Raw genomic sequence first — 22,057 nt, forward strand, 5'->3', positions numbered from 1 at the left:
GAGTGTAGGCGCATAGGGTATACGTGTACGGTTGTGCACGCGTGCAGCAAGGTGCATCGCCGTCATTCTCTTCTTGGTCCCCTCCCCTCTTCCCCCCTTCCCCATCGTGTACAGCCCATCCACGCAAGCTTCGATGTACAGCACAGAGACGTCAGCTGGTCTCTCTCTCTGTTTTTCTTTGCTTCTGTCGTATGTTGCCATATGAACCCCTCCCCCTCCCCCCAGACACCGAGTCTGTTCCGTGATTTCTCGTTTCTGTGGTGCTCGCGGTAGCCTTGGGTTAGGTGCGCGAGCGTGTGCGCTTCGGTCGCCGTCGCGCTGCCACACCGTTGTCTTTTTCTGTTGTTCCCGACTCCACGTTCTCTGTGTCTGTCTGTCTGCCCTTCACCACTCTGCGCGCTGTGTGGGTGTTACACGTGCGTGTAGTGCGAGAAGGGGAATGCGAAGTAGAGGCCTCACAGGCACGTAGATCGGGTCAGCACATCCATGGAAGCGAGCAAGGAAACAGCGAGAAGGCCAGATCAAAAAATAGGCCCTAGGAAACACGCATCGATGCCACCGACACCCAAGAGGTTTGCGTGTGCGCGTGTGGGGGGAGAGGGGGGGGCAGTGCTGCTCCGTCGTCTTACGCATGGCTGCTTCTCATAGGTCTCTACCCCTTCTGGGACATTGCCGCTCTCTCTCTCTCTCTCTTTCCGCCCTTCCGCCACTGCACACGCGAACGCATCGGGGGTGCTGGATGCGTGTGTGTGTGTGTGTGTGTGCCCTACAATTGAACACCGGCAGTCGCCCTCCTTCTCCACACACACAAACTCCTCCACACCTGGCCTGCCCTCGACACACTCCCGATTTAGCGCCCAAGCACATACCTATACCGCCTCGCCCCCCTCCCCCCCCCATCTCTCTCTCTCTCTCTCTCTCTCTCTGCTTGTGTTTCGCGCCTACCTTGTCCGTCTTTTCTAGTGCCCTCTTGTTATATACTTGTGAGAGAACACCTGAAATTGCACCTTCTCCCCGCCGCCCTCGTCCACGCACAGCCCCCCCCCCTCCCCATTAGGAATACGCGTTCGAGTCGCTGACGTCCTCACTGCCCTTCTTGCGGCCTTCCCTTGCGTGCTGTCTCGGTCCGTGCGACATGTTCCGCCATGTTTCGGCTGCTTCGGCGAGCTCGCTCGTCGCCGCCCGCTCCTTCTCCAGCACCAACGTCTACCTGGACAAGCGCATCAAGGTAAAGAATGAGGTGGTAGACATGGACGGCGACGAGATGACGCGCATTATCTGGTCGTTCATCAAGGAAAAGCTGATCCTGCCCTACGTGGATGTCCCGATCAACTACTTCGACCTCAGCGTGACTAACCGTGACGCGACGAACGACAAGGTCACGGTTGAAGCCGCCGAAGCGGTCAAGAAGTGCAACGTTGGCATCAAGTGCGCCACCATCACCCCCGATGAGGCCCGCGTGAAGGAGTTCAACCTGAAGAAGATGTGGAAGAGTCCGAACGGCACCATCCGGAACATCCTTGGCGGCACGGTGTTCCGTGAGCCGATCATCGTCTCCAACATCCCACGTATCGTCCCTCAGTGGCACAATCCCATCGTGGTCGGCCGCCACGCCTTCGGCGACCAGTACAAGGCGACGGACGCTGTTTTGAAGCCCGGTAAGCTGCAGCTCGTGCACACACCCGCTGACGGCAGCGCGCCGACAACGCTGGATGTATACGACTTCAAGGGCGAGGGTGTCGGGTTGGCCATGTACAACACGAAGGAGAGCATTGAGGGATTTGCGAAGAGCTGCTTCCAGTACGCGTTGATGCGCAAGTACCCACTGGTTTTGACGACGAAGAACACCATCCTGAAGAAGTACGATGGCATGTTCCTGCAGACCTTCCAGCGCATGTATGACGAGCAGTACAAGGCCGACTTCGAGAAGGCCGGCATCACCTACAATCACCGCCTCATCGATGACCAGGTGGCGCAGATGATCAAGGGCGAGGGCGGCTTCGTGTGGGCGTGCAAGAACTACGATGGCGACGTGCAGAGCGACATTGTGGCGCAAGGCTTCGGCTCGCTGGGCCTCATGACATCTGTGCTGATGTGCCCGGATGGCAAGACAATCGAGGCCGAGGCCGCCCACGGCACCGTGACGCGTCACTACCGCCAGCATCAGCAGGGCAAGGAGACGAGCACGAACTCCGTCGCCTCCATCTACGCCTGGACGCGCGGTCTCGCCCATCGTGGCAAGCTTGACGGCAACAGCGACCTCGTCAAGTTCTCGGAGACGCTGGAGAGGGTGGTCGTCAAGGCGATCGAGGATGGCCACATGACGAAGGACCTGGCCCTCTGCGTCTACGGCTCCAGCGGCGTCAAGCGTGAACATTACGAGACGACGGAGCAGTTCCTCGACAGCGTCGATACAGCCCTGAAGAAGGCGATGAGCGCGTAAGGAGGCAACACAGTGACGGGCGAAAGCGTTCGCCAGCACTGTGCTGTTCCGTCGGCGCACATCTTTCTCTGTACCTGCGTATGCATATGTGTGTGCGTGTGCATATATATATATATATATGTCTGTGTGTCTGTCTCTGTGTGTGTGTGTCTGTGTGTCTATCTGTGTGAGTGTCTGTCTGTGTGTGTGTGTCTGTCTGTCTGTCTGTGTGTCTGTGTCTGTGTGTCTGTGTGAGTGTCTGTCTGTGTGTGTGTCTGTCTGTGTGTGTGTCTGTGTGTGTCTGTCTGTGTGTCTGTGTCTGTGTTTCGTAACATTCAGGGCGGCTGCGGCCGCCTTCTCGTCACGCCCCTGCGCCGGCGTGGTGTGCGTCTAAGTGCTTGGCAGGCGCCCCAGAAAAGACGCGTGTGTCTGGCCCCGCTCTTTCAAGCTCGCCCTCGCCGCCTGTGCCTTCTCCGCGGCTCCAGCACCGCCACCGTCACCTGGGGTACGGCCATCAGCGTCCGTCTTATGTGCCCTAACGCCGTTCTCCGCTGCTGGCTCGCGGACGCACCCCGCAAGCAGTCAGAGACAGCGGGATAGTGGCTGTAAGCGGAGAGCAAGAGGCGGTAGCGCGGGAGCTGACTAGCTTCAAGCCGTAGGCGGTGCCAGATGAGGATCTTGTCGATGAGGTGTGGACCCGCCCCTCATTATTGAGGCCACCATCGTCTATACAGCACACCAAAGAAAATAGCGTCGTAGCCGTCGCAGCGAAGACAACGATGAAGAACAGCTGCGCCAAGTGTGTGTGTGTGTATATATAAGCTTTCTATATACCTCCCACTAACATATTTTCCGTTGAAGTATAGACGGTTCCCGTCGCTGGCGTGTGTGTACGGATGAGATCTATGCGAACGGCGCACCTCAATTAATGCCCGTAACAGTTTGTCGGCGGCGGCGCGGGGAGGGTGGGGAGTGGCCAGCACCCCATGAATTCGTGGCGCTCCCTCTTGTGTGTTTCAAATCTCCGCCGGCGAGGACGTGAGCAAGCCGAAATCGTTCATAGACGCTGCGGGGATTGTTTACAGACTGAGCAAATAGACGCCGTCCAGAAACGCCTCACTGTCTTTTTCATAGGGTCCAGAGACAAGGCCGCGATGCGTTTGCGGTCTCATGATCCAACGACCCACCAACCCCCTCCTTGCCTGCATGACCTCTTGGGGGTCTATCCTGTCATCTGCTTGCACAGCATGGCAGCTGCAATGCATACACACACACGCACACCTCTCACTCCGTACACTCTCTCCTCCCCTCTCTTTCTGCAGACGACACGCCAGCTCAACAGAACGAGTGTTTTAGGCGCATCGCTTCACCAGTCACCACCACCCCGACAAAGACCACCACGGCCAAGCATGCTGGGTGTACCGAGTCCGGCAACTGGTGAATTCAGACGCCATCTTGCACGGCTTGAGGGGTGAAGGGCGGACTCCGCAGCAGAGGCACTAACGGGACGAAGAAAATCCTGACAGCCCTCTCCGCGCCGAGGAGCAGCACGAACCGCAACGACAACCCTCAAGGAACTCGGGAGACAGGGCTGCCCGTCGGGTGGTCCGGAGACGGAAAAGAGAATAAGATTGCTCACAGGGGCGGTGGCTTGTCACGTCAAAAGACGGCACGCCACGGAGCCACCGTTTCCTCTGCTAGAGTGCATGACAATGCAGCTCTGCTGCACGTGCACACGGGCAGGCACTTAGTCAGCTTGGTTGCCCTGATCATGTGCATACGATGCGCACGACGAGAACACACCCGGCCGACACGTATTCCATCATGTCCGCACATGGACGTTATGTCAGCCCGGGTGTGCAGGAGCAGGGCAGGAGGAAGACGGTGGGGAGGGTGAAACTGCTCCCCCTCCCTTCATCGCCGAGCCGACAAACTCATCCCTAGCCACACTGGTGCTGCGGTTGCTGTAAAGCCGATGGTGGGTCGTTGCCCCCCCCTCGCCGCGTGTAGCCGCACGGATGGAAGACAGCACGAATGACCTCGCTGCCTTCACCGATGCCTCGAGAGCGGGATGACAGAGAAGGAATACGGGAGAGATGGCGCGAAGGCGGTGCCTTGGTGTGGGGCGCGGACCATCTGTGAAGGCGAGGCACACACACACACACACGTTGGTCTAGCTCCTCTCCCCATACCCGCACGCAAGCCACACACCAGCGCTGTGCTGTTGCCGACGTGAATATCCGTCGTTGTCGATGCAGGCGCATCCAGAAGCGAAGCGAAAGAAAACGAGAGAGGGGATAAGCGATGCATCAGGTGTCATGGCACGTAGCAGTGGTCGCTGCTGGCGGTGGATGTGTGAGCAGCGCAGCAGACACCTCAGCTGTGGACGTGGGAGGGGGCATCAACGGCATACAGTGATGTCCTGACATCAGTGGCGGACTGTACACTTGGTAAACTGTCAGTGCCATTGCTGCCGCCCCATTGGCGCCTCTTCGCTGCTTACCGGTGTTGTTATTGCTGCTCCTGTTGAAGTGATGACTGTGGACATGGGCTGCCCCACTTCTCCACGCCCTCCTACCTCTTCCACTTGGACTCCCGTCTTGCATTCTCTGCCGTTAACGGGCTCGTGGGCAAACACGCACGGAGTGCGCTGCATGAGCACCCCCACCCGGCTGATACACGCACACACACAGCGCACGCACCGCTGCTGTTGGCAGCGCCCAATCGGTTGACGCTCCCCCTCCCCCACACACCATATCACCTCCCCCCCCCCTCCACACACACACACACTTCCCTCCCCCGACCTTACAAGGAAGGGCGAGAAAGACAGACAGACCGAGGAGGAGGAAGAGCAAGAGAGAGAGAGAGAACGGTACTGAGCGCCAACACGAGACGGGATCGAACGCCATCTCGACGACGCGTAGATTCGATCATACAGAGAGTGTGCCCTCGCCGCGTGCCTTGCTCTCCACGCCGACGCGCGTGTGTGGTTGTGAGGCGTTGGCCGAAGAAAGCAGAAAGCAGTTACCCCACGCTCTTTCTCGCGCACTCCTTTAAGGTACGTTAGTGACGACGCCAACGTGGTGCTCGCACACGCGCCGCCACCACCACCACCACTGCAACAACATCGACAACGAAGCAGTCACCCCAGTTCCTTTCCTTACTTGCACCGGAGCACATACCTGCACATTCAGCGAAGAGTGTCTTCATAAAAGCATCCTTTCTTTGCCTGCCTGAGCACACATAGATAGAATCTCAAGATACGTAGAAAGGGTCGCGGGAACACTAGAGGAGACGGTCACTGCCACCTTTAGTGCTGTCTCAATCCTGCTCAACCCCGCCATGAGCACCAATGCCCAGGAGCTGGTGCGCCAGCTCACGGAGAACCCAGAGGTTCTGGAGAGCATGCAGCACATGATCTCTCTGCTGCGCGCCAATCCTCCGCGTATCTCCGGCAGTAGCAACGGTGGAGGTCTCGGCAACGTGGAGACTAACGGACCTGACAGAGGTGCACAGCAGTGTGTGCGACCACCGCGCGGCGGATATGGCACTGACGTTGATTACGGTCATCACGAACCCACAGCCAGACGTAAGCTGCACAGCAGTGATGGCACCGGCCACAGTGCGACCTCCCTGTCTGCGTCGTCGTTGACGCAGGAAGCGCACTCTTTCTATAGTGACGACAGGGTCGGTGCGCGCACCACCGTCAGTGGTCACAACGGCGCCACCGGCGGCGCATCTTCGCCGACGCCAACCTTCGCCACAACAGGATCCCGCGCAGCACCTCAAGTGGTGACTGCGGCCTCACGGCTTGCGCCGCGCCGCTCCTCGCTTCTCTCGGCGCCGCGCGAGCATCGCCCCGCCACGGCTCCCGATGAGCAGCTGATTTCCGCGGCCAACAAGCTGACGGAGGCGCAGCGACGCATTGCAGAGCTGGAGAAGGAACTGCAGCGCACCACGCAGCGGGTGGATGAGCTGTCCAATGTGGTGCAGCGGCAGAAGGACGAGCTACAGGCCACGAAGGATCGACATACACTAGAGATGGAGGAAACACGGCACTCCTACAACGCCGTGATTCACCGCAAAGACGAGGTGCAAGAGGAGGCACTGCGCCAGCTGCTTAAATCCCGCCAGCTGATGGTGTCGGCAGCCAAGTACGAGGCCGTCGTGGCGGCGAAGAAGTTTCCCGCTCAGCAGTTGGAAAAGGAGAACAACACCGGCGCCGATGATGGGATGGGAAGCGCGAAGGGGCTGGCAGGCGTACAGGCAAGTTCCAACCCCAACGAGCACGGCACTCACCCCGGGCTAGCGCCAAGTCAGACATCAGTGAACGCGCGGCACTCCTCAACGCTCGGCCACGGGTCGGGCGCGACGGCCAAGTACAACCGTGCTCTGAAGCGTGACCGCCAGAATGACGAGGAGGACTTTGTTGACGACGCCGGCGTCGCGAGTGGCGCGCACGAGCCTGGTGAGGCGCGATACGGGGAAGCAGCCCACCAACGTCCGCCAATGAAGCGCACCACGTTGGACACATCTCACCTGCAGGGCAGCGCTGATCGTGCCGTACAAGGACGAAGGGGCGTTGCAGCGACCAAAGCGGAGACGTCTCCGGCGTACATCACCACCCCCACGCCGGCGGGCAAGGCGTCCACCGCGCTCGTTGACCCGCGCACTCAGTCACGCAGCGCACGCAAGCGGCGCACCCCGCGCACGCCGAGTCGCACAAACGCTGAGCGCCTCGCCGGGTCGACGGCAGAGAACCGAATCCGCTCGCAGCAGCGCTTGCCTGGGACGACGTCGCTAAAGATCGAGAGCCCCACGCCTGTGGTGAGCACGGCGTGGACGGCGGACCGCTCTCTCACGGGCAGTCGTACGCCGCCGCCCTCCAGCCCTGGCATGCACACGGTATCCGAGGCAGTGACCAAACATCATCAACTGCACCCGCAGCAGCACGTGCATCAAGCTCCGTACACGCGACCGCCGCTCATGCAGCGTGCAGCGGGTCGTCTTCCTCCGGCTCCGCACCGCACCGTGGCTGCCCCCACGGCGGTGCCCAACACGCGAAGTGGTACCTCCTCCATTGCTTCCGGTGGCCCGACGCGGTCACCGTCACCTGTGAACCCGAAGCGTGGCGCCATGCTGCCGCGCCGCTTCATCTTTACAGGTCTGAAAGACCATGAACCTCAGCGGCTGGTTAGCGCAATAGCCGCAGTCGGCGACGATGCCGCGGCGCTGGCGAGTGACCTCGACGAGCCGCCGCCAAGCAGCACGACTCACATTGTGCTGCGGGGGACGCCGCGTAGCGTCAAGGCTCTCTGCGGGGTGGTGTCGGGCAAGTGGCTTGTCTCACCCGAATACGTGTACAACAGCCAAGAAAGTGGCTTCTGGCTAGACGAGCTCGAGGAGGGCGGTCTGCGCATCTTTCCACCGCCGCTGAAGTGCCAGCGTTTCCTTCTAACTGTTGAGCACCCAAGCATCCGTGCGAAGCTGGCGCAGGTGATCGAGTACGGTGGTGGCGAGGTGTTGCCAAGCGGCAGTTACAAGCGTGGCCCTAGCGCCGGCGACACTGTGGCGCAGGACGTTATCGTGATCACCTCTGGCGATGACCTCTTGCGATATGCAACGCAAGACCGCGTGTAACGCGTCAGCTTGGCGAGACCGTGTACCGAGCCCGTCTCGTTGACTGTCCACACTGCGTGTGTGTGTGTGTGTGTGTGTGCGTGTGTGTGTGTGACGGACTTCATGGTGATCCGCATAGAGTCGTTGCTGTTGAAGAGCGACATCTGTTTCGCTGCCTCTCTGTCTCCTACTTCTCGTATTAGTTTTGTTTTTTGCTGTTGTGTGCGTATGTATTCGTCGTTCTCGCTCGCTCGCGGTGGTGACGTGCAGCGCCCTTCCTTGCCGGCACGACGAGGGAAGAAAGGGGGCGATGAGAAGACCATGGGAGGTGTGTTGGATGCATGTTACTCCGCCTCGTCCCTCCCTGCACTGCACACACACACACACATTTCTCTCTCTCTCTCTCTGTGTGTGTAGCGACTTTGTGACGTTTTTTTGTTTTTCGCCCATGTTCTTCTCTGCCATGCTTGCTTGTTTCGCTAGACCGGCCCCCGTTGTTCTCGCATTCCTCTCCTGCATCCAAAGGAAGACGAGCCGACGACGGAGCGCGCGCGTGCGCATGGAACCGAGGAAAGCACAAATCGAAATTCTGAGCGACGCCACGCAGCACATCCAGCACGAACCTTCGTGTCGCCACATCGCCAAGAGGTGAGGATGATAAATGCCGTCAAACGTATCAAGCGGCGCTGTCCCGTGTCTTTGCTCTTCTCCCTCTCTCTCTCCCCCCCCCGTTGCGGCTCCGCGCTCATGTGCGTACGGGGGGTTGCCGTTGTATCGGTGTGCCGGGGGGATGGGGCGGGGAAGGGAGTCGCGCGAGACTCGTGCCCTCCTTCACCAACCTGAGGCAACGTGCGAGGATGCATGTCGCGCTCGAAACGCCTACTGGTGCGCCCGATGCGTCTTTTGGCACCGTTTCTCTCGCTGCAGTCTCCTCATACGTCCGGCGTGCTATGGAGTGACGCGCCTATCCGTGCCATCCATCTCTCTCGCTCTCGCTCTCGCTCTCGCTCTCTCTCGCTCTCGCCATCCTGTTACCCGCCTCTCCTCCCTCGTGCTGTGGCACAGCCGTCGCCGTATCAGTGGTCTGGTATTTTCGCGCTTCCCTTTTCTTGTTGTAGACGTGTTGATGCCGGTCTGGTTTTGAGTTTCCGCGTGCTTCTTTCTCGCTTCCGCCGTATTCATTCTTTGTCATCTGTCTTGTGTGTTTGTTTGCGTGTTGAGCCTCTCCCTCCCACCCTCTCTTCCTCACTGCCTCCCACCATCACCACCACCACTACCTCTTCCCTCTTCTCCACGCCGCTGAAGACACACGCACACACCCATATACATATATACATATATATATATATATATGTATGTGTGTGTGTGTGTGTGTCTACGTATATGCGTGCACAGTCGAACGTGATAGCCTCCTCATAGATGCATACACGGGCACTCACGCACACGTCTTTTGAGCGTCTTGGTATCGCCCTCCTCCTCCTCCTCTGCAACACACCGCTGTCCCTCTAAACTTGCAGGCACTCTCTTCTCTCATCTGTGAACTCACTTTTCCATCCGTTGTCCCCCACCCCCTCCCTCCCCCGCCCAAGCGCTGCGTGATCCGTCCCGACTCTCACTCTGCAGCCTCTCCCTGCCCGCTGTTCGCTGAACACGCCGGGTCTGCGACTTGCCTCGACGTCTTCCTTCTGTTCTTTCGCCTCCCCCGTCCCACCCCCCTTCCACACACACACACACACACACACACACACCGCAGCTCAGTGTGGGCAGTCCTCATCTCGTGTGCCGAACTCTCTTTCCGCCAGCACTTTCTGGGAGGTGGGCATCATCACCGCATTCCACGCGGCGTTTGCGTGCGGTGGTGCCCGTGTGCATCGGCCACCACTGTACGCCAGTCGCATCTGCAGGATATCGCTCCCTCGCCTTCGGAGTGGGCATACACACGCACGCACATAAGCACCCGCACACTCACAGACACAGACGACACCGCTGGGTCGCCTCTTTCCAGGTGGAGGCAGAGGGGCCATAGACACGGGACAGTCAAGCCGTCGGGGAAACAGCGCAGGCCATGAACCAGGGATACAACACCTACTACAGCCAAGGCACCCCGCAAGGGGGCGCGTATGGCGGCAGTGCGAACTACTACGGCGGTGCGGCTGCGGCACCCGCCGGAGGTGTCGGCAGCGGGTACGGTGCACATGCTCAGCCTCAGCCGCCACAGCCACAGCCACAGCAAGCTGGTGCCTACGGTGCCGCTCAGGCGACGTCGGTCGGTTCGTGGAGTAACACCTATGAGAGCCTCGGCGAGTACCATAGTGGCGTTGCCACCGCTGCACCGGCGTCGTCGTCGTCGCAAGGCTACTACGGAGGCGGTGCAGCAAGCACAACCACCAACAGCTTCCAAGCTGGATACGATGGCTACGCGCAGGGGGTTACAGCGGCCGCCACAAGCAGCGGTGGCGTTGTTGCTAGTGCTAGCAACGGAAACTACGCTGGTGTGGCAACCATGAACGCGTACAACCCTCAGCCAACCCAGCCAGCGCAACAGCCCTACTACCCACCGCAGCCGCCTCAAGGCGGATACTACGGCAATGTCAATGCGTGCCAAGTGAACAGCACACCAGCAGCTGCGGCGGCACCGGCGCCCGCGGCCCTCAACACCACCGACGACAACGGTCTGCGGTGGACCTGGTCGTGCTACCCGACGACGTCGAAGTCGAAGACGAAGGAAACCCCCTCCGCGACGACGCTGGCACTGCCGGAGATGGTGATTCCAATGAGTTGCATGTACACGCCGCTGCACCCCATTGAGCCCAGTCACCTCGTTCTGGGCGCAACCATGGAGGAGCTGTGCTGTGCAAACTGCGGCGCCTTTTGCAGCCTGCACAGCCAGCGCGAGATGGGCAAGTACTGGGTGTGCCTATCCTGCAAGCGCCGCAACTCTTTCCAGAACAACACCGCCATCACGGAGCAGCACCCGGCGCTGGTGTACGAGACGGTCGAGTTTGTGCTCGCGAACCCGCCGACGCCGGTGGTAGCGCCACCTCAGCCGCAGCCAGCGCCTGCCTTCATCTTTGTCGTCGACACGTGCATCCCTTCCGGTGAGATGGCGTCGTTGCGCACGAGCCTGCTGGAGTCCCTGCAGTATCTGCCGCGCAACGCCCTCGTAGGCCTCATCTCCTTCGGCGCCACCGTCTCTGTGTGGGAGCTGGGCGCCAGCTCTGGCGTGGCTATCCGCAAGTGCTACCTTCTGCGCGGCAACACGGCGAACCCGCCCGATTCGCTGCAGAGCATGTTTCAGGTCTCGGAAAATCATCCCGTGCGGGGGCGGCTGCTGGCGCCGCTGTGCGATGTGGAGGGGGTGCTCACCTCGTTGATCGAGGAGCTCGAGGAGGACGGCGCCGCCGTGCCGTCATCAAAGCGGCCGCTGCGGGCCACGTCGACGGCGTTGGAGGCGACCACGTACCTGATGGAGGCCCTCGCCCCACCGCAGATGACAGCGCAGCAGCAGTACGTACTGTACGGGAAGCACGTAAAAACCGCTACAGCGCCCGGGGGCAATGTAAAGATGGGTAAGATTCTCCTCTTCACCGGCGGCCCGTGCACGCGCGGCCCCGGCGCCGTGGTCAGCACTGACAAGGCAGACATGATGCGCTTCCATCGCGACATCATCGAGGGCGACACACCCTACTACGAGGCAGCCTTTAACTTCTACAACGCGCTCGCGCCGCGGCTGATAGCCGCGAACACGTGCCTCGACGTCTTCGCTCAGTCCCTTGACCAGGTTGGTGTTATGGAGATGCGCCGCTGCATCGACAACACCGGTGGCACGCTCATCATCGAAGATGAGACGACGGACATCATGTTTCTGGAGTCGCTGAAGCGTTACTGGCAGCGCTGTGATTTGCGGGCCGGAACCGAGCGCGCATCGGCGGCAGCGCCGCAAGGCATGTCCTCTTCGGGTGTCGACGGCAGCTACAGTAGCGAGGACCACAGAGCTCACTGCGGATTCGCTGTGCGCATGGAGGTGAACACGTCCGTCGGCACGCTGCTGCGCGGTGCGCTTGGTCCGTGCAACGTGGACGTGGAGGCGAACAAGCGCGGGCCTACGCGGCTCACCTCACCGCTGGAAGTGGGCGCTGGTGGCACGACGCGCTGGTGCGTCAGCTACCTCGACAAGGGAATGACGCTTTCATTTCTGTTTGACACAGCCACCGCCAGCAACCAGCAGAGTGGCGCAGCGAGCGCGTATGAGAAGCGCTTCATCCAGTTCGTCACGCGCTACACCACGCCGCGCGGCGAGCAGCGGGTGCGCGTAACGAGCGTCGTGCAGCCCGTCGCCCCGCCGACAGCGCCGCCGGACTACTACACGACGGCTGCCGCCTTTGATCAGACGTGTGCGGCGACGATCGTGGCGCGCATGGCGGTGAGCATACTCGAGAAGCATCCGGGCACGTGGGATGCCGCAAAGCGATGGCTGGATACGCTGCTCGTACGCTTCGTGCGGCGCTACTCCACCTTCACCCCTGGCCAGCCGAACACGCTGCGCCTCGGCCCGTGCCTCTCCCTCTTCCCATCCTTCATGTACAACCTGCGCCGCTCCGAGTACTTCATGGTGCTCAACATCTCGCCTGATGAGACGACGTTCAAACGCCACTGGCTGCTGCGCGAGTCCGTCGACAATTGCGTGCTCATGATCCAGCCCACGCTGGACTCGTACGACTTGGCGAACCCGTTCGCGACGCCCATGCAGCTCGACAGCAGCAGCCTGCGGCACGACAACATTGTGCTGATGGATGCCTACTTTAACGTCCATATCATGTGGGGCAGCATCATCTACCAATGGATCGAGGCAGCCTACCATGAGAACCCCGAGTACGCCAACTTTGCCGAGCTGCTGGAGGCGGCAGAGCGTGATGCGCAGGGGATCTTGTCGAACCGCTACCCATACCCGCGCTTCTCGCGCACGGATGCCGACGGCTCCGAGGCGCGCCACGTGAAGACGCGCGTGAACCCGGCCACCAACTACCACAACTCGGACATGCAGTACGGCGCTGGCCCCAACGGAGCGGTGGAACAGGCCGACGTCATTTACACAGATGACGCGTCCATCATGACGTTCATGAACTCGCTCAAGAAGGCAGTAGTGACCTCCGACGGCAAGGAGGAAGCGTAGCGCGCAGCTGCTGCCATGTCGCGTCACCTTTATTCTCGTTCTCTCTTCGTCGATGACGCACGGCACCGTCGATCTTGCCGTGCGCCGTATGTGTCTTCCCCCTCCCCCCCCCCCTCTCCTCATCGCATCTTGGTCTCTCTCGCCCCGCCAGCTGTTTCTCTCTCCCTCCATGGCATTCAGCCCATGACCTTGACAGGGCTGCCGAGAGGTGTATCCTTGTGTGCGCGTCGTCGGTGCCGGTCATGTACTCGTGTGCTTTTCTGTTCGTTTGTGTTGTTCTTATTTCTGTTGTTCGCGTGTGTGCGTGTGAGTGTGTGTGTGTGTGTGTGTGTGGCAGGTGGGAGGGGAGGGGGAGTAGGGGCCATATGCCCTCCCTCCGTTTTGGATTGCCCATGTTGTGGTACTCGCAGGCTTGAATGACTGTCTGTGTTCCACCATCCCCGTTGTGTGTGTGTGTGTGTGTATGTTGTTTGAGCATGCTCGTTTGCTTTCCATTGTGTCCGCGCCTGTCTCCCTGGCACCCCGTGGGCCGTGCTTTCGTGCAGCGGTGCGCGTGTGTCTGCGTCGGTGTGCTCCCCTGCCCCTGTCCCTCCGCTCTTCCGAGTGCGAAGACGAGAGGGAAAGGGGTCGCGAGTACGGGCTGAGACCGTCCCTCTACTCCTCTCACTCCTACCTACAACCGAACCAAACTCAAGAGGAGATGAAGCGCAAGACGCCCGCACACACACTTTTCCTTGCATGCGTGAGTGCGGGCGTGCGTTTGCCAACCAAGCGCTTCACAAGTGGTGTGCCTAATCGGCCTATGCGCGCACGGCCGCATAAAGGGCATGGGTGTACATGGAGGGGCACAACGGTCAAGATCAGAGTTGACGTGTGTATGCGCCACCATGAGGGCATGGTGCCTTGCCGCTGGAGCGCACGTGAGGGTGTGCACGTGTGCGTGTGCCCGGCTGAGCAATACGCCAGTGGATTTCTGACAGACTGCACGCTGTGCGCGCTCGCCTCCTCCATAAGCACACACATACTCAGAGGCACAGACACACACACGCACACACACACGCTGCCTTCCGTGAGGCAGCAGCAAACAGATCAGTCATGCGTCACCTCGTAGCTCAAGCGCTGAAACCCCTCCTCCGCCACTGCTTCCTCGTCCTCGCCCCCCCCCCCTTCCCCTCCCTCCCTTCTCACTCTCTCGTGCCGTATCCCATCTACGCGTGCGTGCATGTCCCCGCGCCTTCGCATAAGAACCACGTGTGCGCACATACAACGGTATCGTACTCGGATGTAAGGAACGAGGCGAAACACTCCAGCTGCGAGACACACGCCTCGAGAACCACGACAACGGCGAAAGAAGCCCCCATCAGTGATACTCCTCCCCTCCAAGTCAACACACACACACACACATACAGAGGCACGCGAAGTGAGCATCACGTGCTCTACCTTTCACAACCTGCTTGCTTTACCTCCCCACCCCCTCCACACACACACACACACATACATCCCCCACTCCTCGTAGACATACCTCGCCGCAAGCGCGCACACGCCCGATACGACAGGCTTCACGCGTCTCCAGTCGTTCATGTCACCCCACCCCCGCCCGCCGCCGCCGCCAACATAAACCCCATCTGCTTGATTTTGGTTTGCTTTTGTGGTTCGCTCGCTGGTGCCTCCCGCTCACGCCTGCGCCTGCGTTCATCAGCGCCATGTCCGTCAACAGCTCCCTCACTTACGCACTTCGGTGCTTCTACTACGCCTGCCGCACCACGCTGCTCTTCGTGGTGGAGATGCTTCTATTCCTGCCATCTTACTATCTTGTGGAACGGCACGACGCACCGAGCGCGTGGCTGGGACGCCGCGGAGAGGCGCAAGTGCAGCCGGTGCTGCCCGCAGCCTATAAATACCAGAAGGCGGAGGAGCGCGACAAGTCGAACTATAGCGAGAGCGCGAACATTGTGCCGGTGGGCACAGGCGGACCGCCGCTGGACAGCAGTGCGCGGGAAGTGGAAGACAACCGCTGCATCCTCTCGCGTAAGTCTGTGAGCCGCATTCGATCCCTTCACATATCAACCGTGTCGTCGTCGTGGTGGTCGCCACAGGTGCTGCGTTCCGTGGACCCTTCCTCGGCCACGCACTCACCTGAAACCCCGCACCTGCGTCAGCAGAAACAGCACCAGTCGCTCTTGCGCAGCTTCTATGGTCATCCGCAGGCGGCGCTTCCGCAAAGCAGATACGATGGCATTGGTGGAGATGACGACATGAACGGTTCCGTGGGGTCGTGGTCCAACTACACAATAGGCGCCACGCCGGTTGCGGCCACCCTAAATCGCCCCTTCTCTTTGCCCATCGCAGAGGTTTCTGGCTGGCGCGACGGCACCTCAGGTGGCGAACTGATTCCTATCAGCCTCCAGAGCAGCCCCATGCAGCGGTCTCAGCGCCTTCAGGGGCAGCGAGGCGCTCATCAACGCCCCCACGGCGGTGGCGTCGACGAAGAGGAGGCTGCTTGCACCAGCTTCAACGGGTTTCTGAGCGCCACGGCACGCGATGCTGCGGATATCGAATATCAGCAACCATGCGTGACGGACACGTTCTTCGATGGCCTGGCGGTGAGCGTGTTGGTCTCCGCTCAAGAACAGCAGCAGCAGCAGGATCGTCTCGCAGCGGTGCGCAAGCGCGTTGGCATCGCCGAGGCGGAAGGCCTGTTCGCCCGGTTGGGTCACCGACAGTGTGGGGCTGCTTCACGAAGAGCCGCAGCTCGGACCTCGTCCACACCGGCGTGTGTCGCTGCGGCTCGAGAGCGCATGCGTGCCACGGTGCCGGTGTGGTGCACCGTCGTCTTCCACTCCCCCACACCACAATCGTCCGCCCGCGGACGCGTGATGGAGAACGCGTCATCGCCTTTTCGAGGCCAGTACGGATTTCTGCCGCCCTGGTATGCTGTGCACGCCCGCGCGCAGTTGTTGTTGGCGCTAGTGGACCCGCTACTGCGCATTGCGGCGGAGCTGCTCTGGTGCAGAGGTTGGGGAACGCTGACGGCATCGTCTGCGGCGCAAACAGAGGCTTTAGGTGAGCCGGGTAGCATTATCACACCTTCGGCAACGGCTGCGTCGCCCGAACATCAACGCCTGCGTCAGCATTGCACTCGCGCACCCCCACTACCTCCCTGGCCGATGCGCGGATCATGGCAAGACGCCGGTGTCTTTCTTCTTGGGCCGCTTTTCTTGTGCTTCCGTGTACTGCGCAGCCTCTTTTACGCGATCGTGGGCCCGCCGGGTGCGACGGCACCGCTCGACTACTCGACGTGCATGAGCGCATCGCCAACCTCGCGCAGCGCCGCTGGCGGCGGCGGTGCCTGGCATCCTTTCCGCTGTTTCGAGACTGCTGTGCAAGCTCGCATGGATCGCTACACCACGGACACGCGCCACATATTCGAGCCACTGCACAAAAACGCGACGGCGACGACGACGACGGTATCGTTTGCCGCGGCAACGGCCCGCGCGGGAAGCAGCATCACACCTGCACCGCATGCTTTTTCAAAGCCGACGACGTCAAGTGCGAAGGCCGCTGGAGCGGCACGGCCACAGGGTCACGCAGCCTCTTTGCCTCATCCCGCATTCCCCGCCTCGGCACCTGCCCCGGCGTGCCGGAAGTCGGTGGGGGTGTACTGGCTGCATGGCCGCCGGCCGCCAATCTGGTCCGCTGCTCCAGCTGATGATCCGTCCACCACATCGGCAGCGCAGCCGCCATCTCCCGCACCGGTGGTGGTGCTGCTGCTATGCCCTTCTCTCCTGCAAGGGAGCGGGCTGTACCAGCACACCGTAACGCGTCTCAGTTGTGTGTGTCAGCTGCTGACCCTCGCTGGTGCGTGGCAGGCATCGTTCGCCACAGACGATGCAGCAGCCGACCGCATGTTTCTTCCCAGCTCGCGTGGCACGGCAACGACGAGGAATGCGACACAGAATCGCGACGGCTCGACGGATAGAGAAAATACTGTGCAGATCCCCGCGGCAGGCGCGGAGAAGGCGTACAAGCCTGTGATGCTTAGTACCAGCAGCTGCGAAGACGGAAGCATTCGTGGCAGCGGGGCGGAGGTCAACGGCCAACCGTCGCCGCCGGCAACTTCGTCATCGCTGCCGTCGGCTGCACGGCCTGCCGCCAGGCCCGCCACGCAGTGGTACGCGGCTGTGCCTGTTGTGGAGCTTCGAGTTCCTGCGACTTCGCCGGAGCGCACCGACGACGTCTCAATGCCTCCGCTGACGCTGAAGGACGTGCGACACATTGTTGAGCGGCTGCGGAGCAACCTGGAGTCGTGCACGCCGCCCGCAGCAAACCTCCCAGTGCCTTGCGCATCTACCGCGACCGGTCGTTCGGCTCGCCCCGATCTGTTTGGTCACGCGCCGTCGCCAGACGCCGCTGCTGAGGTGTCCGCTGACCCGCGTCCACGACGCGCGGTGTACATTGTGGCGGTTGGCTGGTCGGAAGCGGCGAGCCCGCTTTTGGAGCTAGCCATCACACAGCAGCAGCCGCAGACGTCGACAGGCAGCGGCCGCAGCACCGAGGACGAGAATGGCGGCGGCTCTGGTGAGCAGTCCCCGGCGCGTCTTGACGGCCTTGTGTGCATCTCGCATACGCTTTCGTCCGCCTTCCAGCTTCTCCCGCAGCAGCGTGCAGAGGGGCTGGCGCTTCAGCGGTCCACGCGGGCTACGTCATCGACGACAGGATTCACTCGAGGTGTGGCACATGCGGGCACCAGCACCGCGAGCAGCGGCGGGGCTTTGAACACCATAGTCGCTCCTGCCGGCTCGCCCCCACTGTTGACGGCGAGGCTGCAGGCTGCGTCGCGCATGCCGCGCATCCTGTCGAGTCTCACCACCGGGCCGGCGCGACTGCTTGTCCTGCTGACACGAATGCAGCTCATCGCCGATGCACTGCTCGCCCACCGGCAGCATCAGGAGCAGTGGCAGGGCAGCGGGTTGGCTGCTGTGGGCAACGCGAGGATTCTACGAACAGCGGGAGAGCTCCACTACGCAGATGTGCACGCGCCAAGGCAACCCGAGTACATGGCCCACAAGCGAGCTGGCGCGCCGCCGTTGCAGGCGGGCCCCGAGCCAATGCCTGACATCTCCTTCTATCACATTCTCCATGTTTTTCGTGAGGCTCGCGAGGAGGTGAACCGGGCACAGCGCGGCCTGGATAGAGCCACCATCACGTGGACCCACCAGCAGCAGCAGCAGCAGACCCGATCGGCGCAACGAAGCTCCTTCCTTGACTGTATCTCCTCCATGAGCGCTGGCAACTTATTTGCCCTCACGTCGAAAGCGACAGAAGGCGATGTCGACCCGCGCATCACGCGCGCGGCAGCAGCAGCAGCACAGCAGCACTCGCAATCGACGCTCCCGCAGTCGCACTCGCTGTCACCCTCACCTGCCTCCGCGCGTACAGCTTCCGTGCCGGGCTCGATGACGAATGCGCTGCGGCAGCACGCCCTTAGTACAGCGCCATTCTCTAAGCTCGTGCGCATCATCTCACCACCGGATTTGACTGCCTCGATGCCTCTGATGGCGTCGTCCAGTAGTGTGGCAGCTGTGAGCGACGCTTTAGGAGAGGCCAATGCACTTGCTGCACCAACCGCTACCTCTCCTGGTAGAAGCGGCTGTGTGCTGTCATCGTTGACTGTCGACCAAGATTCGCTGCACTCGCATGACCAGACGCAGACGCTTTCGTTTAGTCACCACTACAGCTACGGATCGCCGTTGATCATGCACCAGGATCTCGTGCGGGAGTCGTCGGCGCTGTGGGGCATGCCGCGCCTCGAGAGCGTCACCGACTGGGAGGAGCTGGCGAAGTCCGCGATTATGGTGGAGGCCCAGCAGCAGCAGCAGCGTCTCGAGGCAGCAAACGCGACAGCGAATGATCTGGCCCCACCTCTTTCCCTCGACCCTCCAACGCTGCTCGACTGTAGTGGCCGGCGCCACTTTCTCTCCCCCTCATGGGCGGAAGGGGAAGGAGAGCGGTTCTCAGCGAGCGACTCCCTCGCCGCCACATCGTCTTCCTTCGTCGGCAAGCCGCTGCGGTGCGCCCGCTCGCACATGTCTACCGAAGATGTAGTGGCCTCCTGTACGCTGCAGGTGCTGTCCCCGACGGCTAGGCAGGTGGCCCGCCTGCCTGGAAGCGGTGCTGTAGGAACCCCGCAAACAGCAGCCGCAACCCGCGGCGTCGCCTCCGCCTGCAACAGAGACAAGCGCAGCGGCCTTGTAAGCCACGCCAAGGAAGCCAGCACCGCAGATAGGGAGGGCGCCCTCCTTGTTAGTGCGGCTACGATGAGGCCAAGCTTGCTGCATCCCGATGTAACAAGTCCCCGCGATTCCGGTGACAGAGGAAGCGCGGCGCCGTCATTCGCGAGCGAACAGCTCGCCAGTGAGGCGTTCCGCAGCTTCGACGCGGCGCCGGCGCCATCGGCGCTGGTTGCCGCCTCAGCTGACGATGGCGCCGGCAACTTGTGTATGGTCGGCGCAGAGGGTAAAGGGTGCAGCGCCGCGTCTCCGAATGTACTACCTTCTTTAAAGGAGGCAGCGTTGTACGCCCCCGAAAGGTCAGTGAAGTCGCCGGTGTCGCGCTATGATGCACAGCACAGCTTGTCGCAGCCGTCGTTTTCCGCGTCGACGCCGCTGCCACAGCCGCAGCAGCCCATGCCGTACCCGCCACCTTCGCGGTTGCCGGCGCTCTCCTCGCAAGCTGCTGCGTTAGTGGAGTTGCGGGTGCGCTCGGCTCAGCACGCAGCCCTCATTCAGCGCATCCGCGTTCCGACGCTGCTCGTGCACGCTAGCGATGACTCCGTCGCCCCGACGTCGACGCTTCCCTTTTCGCTTCTGCAGGCAAACCCGTGGATAACGACAGTGTTGACGCGACGTGGCAGCCACGCCGTCTTCATGGAGGGTGCCTCGGAGGTGTGGCGGCGGCCACGGTTGGTGGTGACGGAGCGGGCACGCCCAGCGGACACGACGCTGACCGCCTCTAGCGCTGCCGTGGCGGAGGGTATGGTGTACTGGCCAGGTAGTGGACTCGACGAGGTCGGCAGTGCTCGAGGCGCGAGGGACGGGCCCCACTGGAAAACGCCGACGGCACCTTCGAGTCCACGCGGTGACAAGGTCGTGTCACCTCCGGCGGCGGCCACGAGCCAACAATCACCCGCGCTCATGGCCGCTGCGCATTCGAAAATGCCGTCTCCTTGGGCACAGAACGCGAAAGCGAAACGCGTGCGCAGCAACGGCACGAGCAGCTCTAGCACCAGCGTCAGCAACTCCTGCTGCACCGATGACTTCGACGACGACGGCGACACTGTTTCCAGCGCCATCGTTGAGTGGCTCCCTGTGATAGACGAAGATGTCGATGGCAAGCGGCACACAGGCAAACGCCAGTCCACCGCATCCCTGAGACGCCCGCCGAAAGAACAGCAACGCCTGGCCGCTGCCACCACGTCGACGTGGTGGCAGGTTCGGATCGATGGCACAACGTGGCTGGAGCGACTCCTTTTCGAGTACGTGGAAAAGGTTATCGTGTGCCCGCCGGCGGCCTCCTCCCCGATCGGCTGACGCGAGCATCGTGGGTGGTCGAAGCCCTATCTGTGATAGCGTGCGCGTGTGCAAGGTGTGTGTGTGTGTGCGTGTGTGTGCATGTTGGCTGGAGCGGGAGGATCGCGGCCATTTTCATGGCACGCCTCCCCTCCCGTCTCGGTGACGATTCGGTTCTCTGTCCCTATTCGGAAACGAAGCGCGTGCGCCAAGCCCCCGGCCATGCGCTGCATACGCGTGACGCGCAAGTTCACGCAGCTGCACGGCACATGCCTCTCGCTCTCGCTCTCTCTCTCTGTATGTCTGTGTGTGTTTGTGCGCGAGGGGGTTGGCGAGAGGGGGGAAAGGGCCACCTCATCGACATCTCTGCCGCTTCGCTTCTGCCACGCTCATCGTCACCGCACCACGACCGCGGACACTGCTGCGTCCTCATCTCTCTTCTCTTGGCGATTCTGTTATTGCGTCGCTGTGGATCATCCTCCTCCTCCTCCCCCCCCGCCCGCCTGCCCCTTCTGCGTCTCTTCTTCGCAGAACCTGCTAGTTGGGTCTTCCACTTCTCGCCCTCTCTCCTCTCACTGCCGTAGGCGACGTCGCATATGCACATAGATACATCTCTGAGGCCCACCAGCGCACTCGTGCTCCTCACAGAGCCGGTGTGCTGAGGAGATGGAAAAGACGTGCACCTGCGTGTTGCGTACCCTCTGCTTCGCGGCGGCGATAAGGCGGCGTTGCACGCCTCGCCAATCGGCAAGGGAGAGGGGGGCAGCGGATGCGCCCGTTGTGTGTCCACTGTGCCCGCAGCATCTCCCTACGGCGACGACTGCACCCGACGGCGCAGAGCAGCGCGCAACTATAACGGGGCAGCCCGCGGTTCTGCTGTCGCGATGTCAGTCACTGGCTTGTGCGAGCGTCGCACTCGGAGACATCGGCGACCGTGCTGCTCTTTGGGGCTCAGACACCCACCTCACAGCCGCGGTCGTCACCCTTCTCCATCAGCAAAGTGAAAGACATCGTTACCGACGGGTATGAGGAAACTGTGCGGGGGGGGGGGGGGGGCAGAGGACGTCCGGCACACGCGAGGCAGCCGTAGTGCAGGCGTGTGTGCTGCCACCAAGAGCGATGGCGAGAGGGGCGACGTGAGTGGCAGCGGTCCCATCGGTGGCGGAGAAGAGGATGAGATGGACAGCTTTGCCAGTAAGGGCGGCAACAGCCGTGGCGGCGCTGACAAGTGCAACGGACGGGCGAATAGCCCACACACCTCTCGCGGCGGCAGGC

At 61.6% G+C, this 22,057-nt stretch overlaps 4 protein-coding genes across 4 annotated transcripts; all 4 read left to right on the plus strand.

Annotated features, from left to right (window-relative positions):
• Nucleotides 1-1,135: 1,135 nt before the first annotated feature.
• LMJF_10_0290 (putative isocitrate dehydrogenase [NADP] mitochondrial precursor) lies at nucleotides 1,136-2,443 on the plus strand (the record flags this gene model as incomplete). The annotated part of the gene is made up of 1 exon (XM_001681309.1): nucleotides 1,136-2,443. One exon carries the CDS (start codon nucleotides 1,136-1,138, stop codon nucleotides 2,441-2,443), a length of 1,308 nt encoding a protein of 435 aa, XP_001681361.1.
• Nucleotides 2,444-5,764: 3,321 nt separating this feature from the next.
• Nucleotides 5,765-8,062, plus strand: LMJF_10_0300 (conserved hypothetical protein; the record flags this gene model as incomplete). The annotated part of the gene is made up of 1 exon (XM_001681310.1): nucleotides 5,765-8,062. One exon carries the CDS (start codon nucleotides 5,765-5,767, stop codon nucleotides 8,060-8,062), a length of 2,298 nt encoding a protein of 765 aa, XP_001681362.1.
• Nucleotides 8,063-10,802: 2,740 nt separating this feature from the next.
• LMJF_10_0310 (putative protein transport protein Sec23) lies at nucleotides 10,803-13,214 on the plus strand (the record flags this gene model as incomplete). The annotated part of the gene is made up of 1 exon (XM_001681311.1): nucleotides 10,803-13,214. One exon carries the CDS (start codon nucleotides 10,803-10,805, stop codon nucleotides 13,212-13,214), a length of 2,412 nt encoding a protein of 803 aa, XP_001681363.1.
• A 1,703-nt stretch (nucleotides 13,215-14,917) lies between these two features.
• On the plus strand, nucleotides 14,918-20,803 carry LMJF_10_0320 (conserved hypothetical protein; the record flags this gene model as incomplete). The annotated part of the gene is made up of 1 exon (XM_001681312.1): nucleotides 14,918-20,803. The coding sequence occupies one exon, from the start codon at nucleotides 14,918-14,920 to the stop codon at nucleotides 20,801-20,803; it is 5,886 nt and encodes a 1,961-aa protein (XP_001681364.1).
• Between the last annotated feature and the right edge of the window lie 1,254 nt (nucleotides 20,804-22,057).

The sequence above is a fragment of the Leishmania major genome, chromosome 10, assembly GCF_000002725.2.
Source record: "Leishmania major strain Friedlin complete genome, chromosome 10".
In the NCBI taxonomy this organism is placed as follows: Eukaryota; Euglenozoa; class Kinetoplastea; order Trypanosomatida; family Trypanosomatidae; genus Leishmania; species Leishmania major.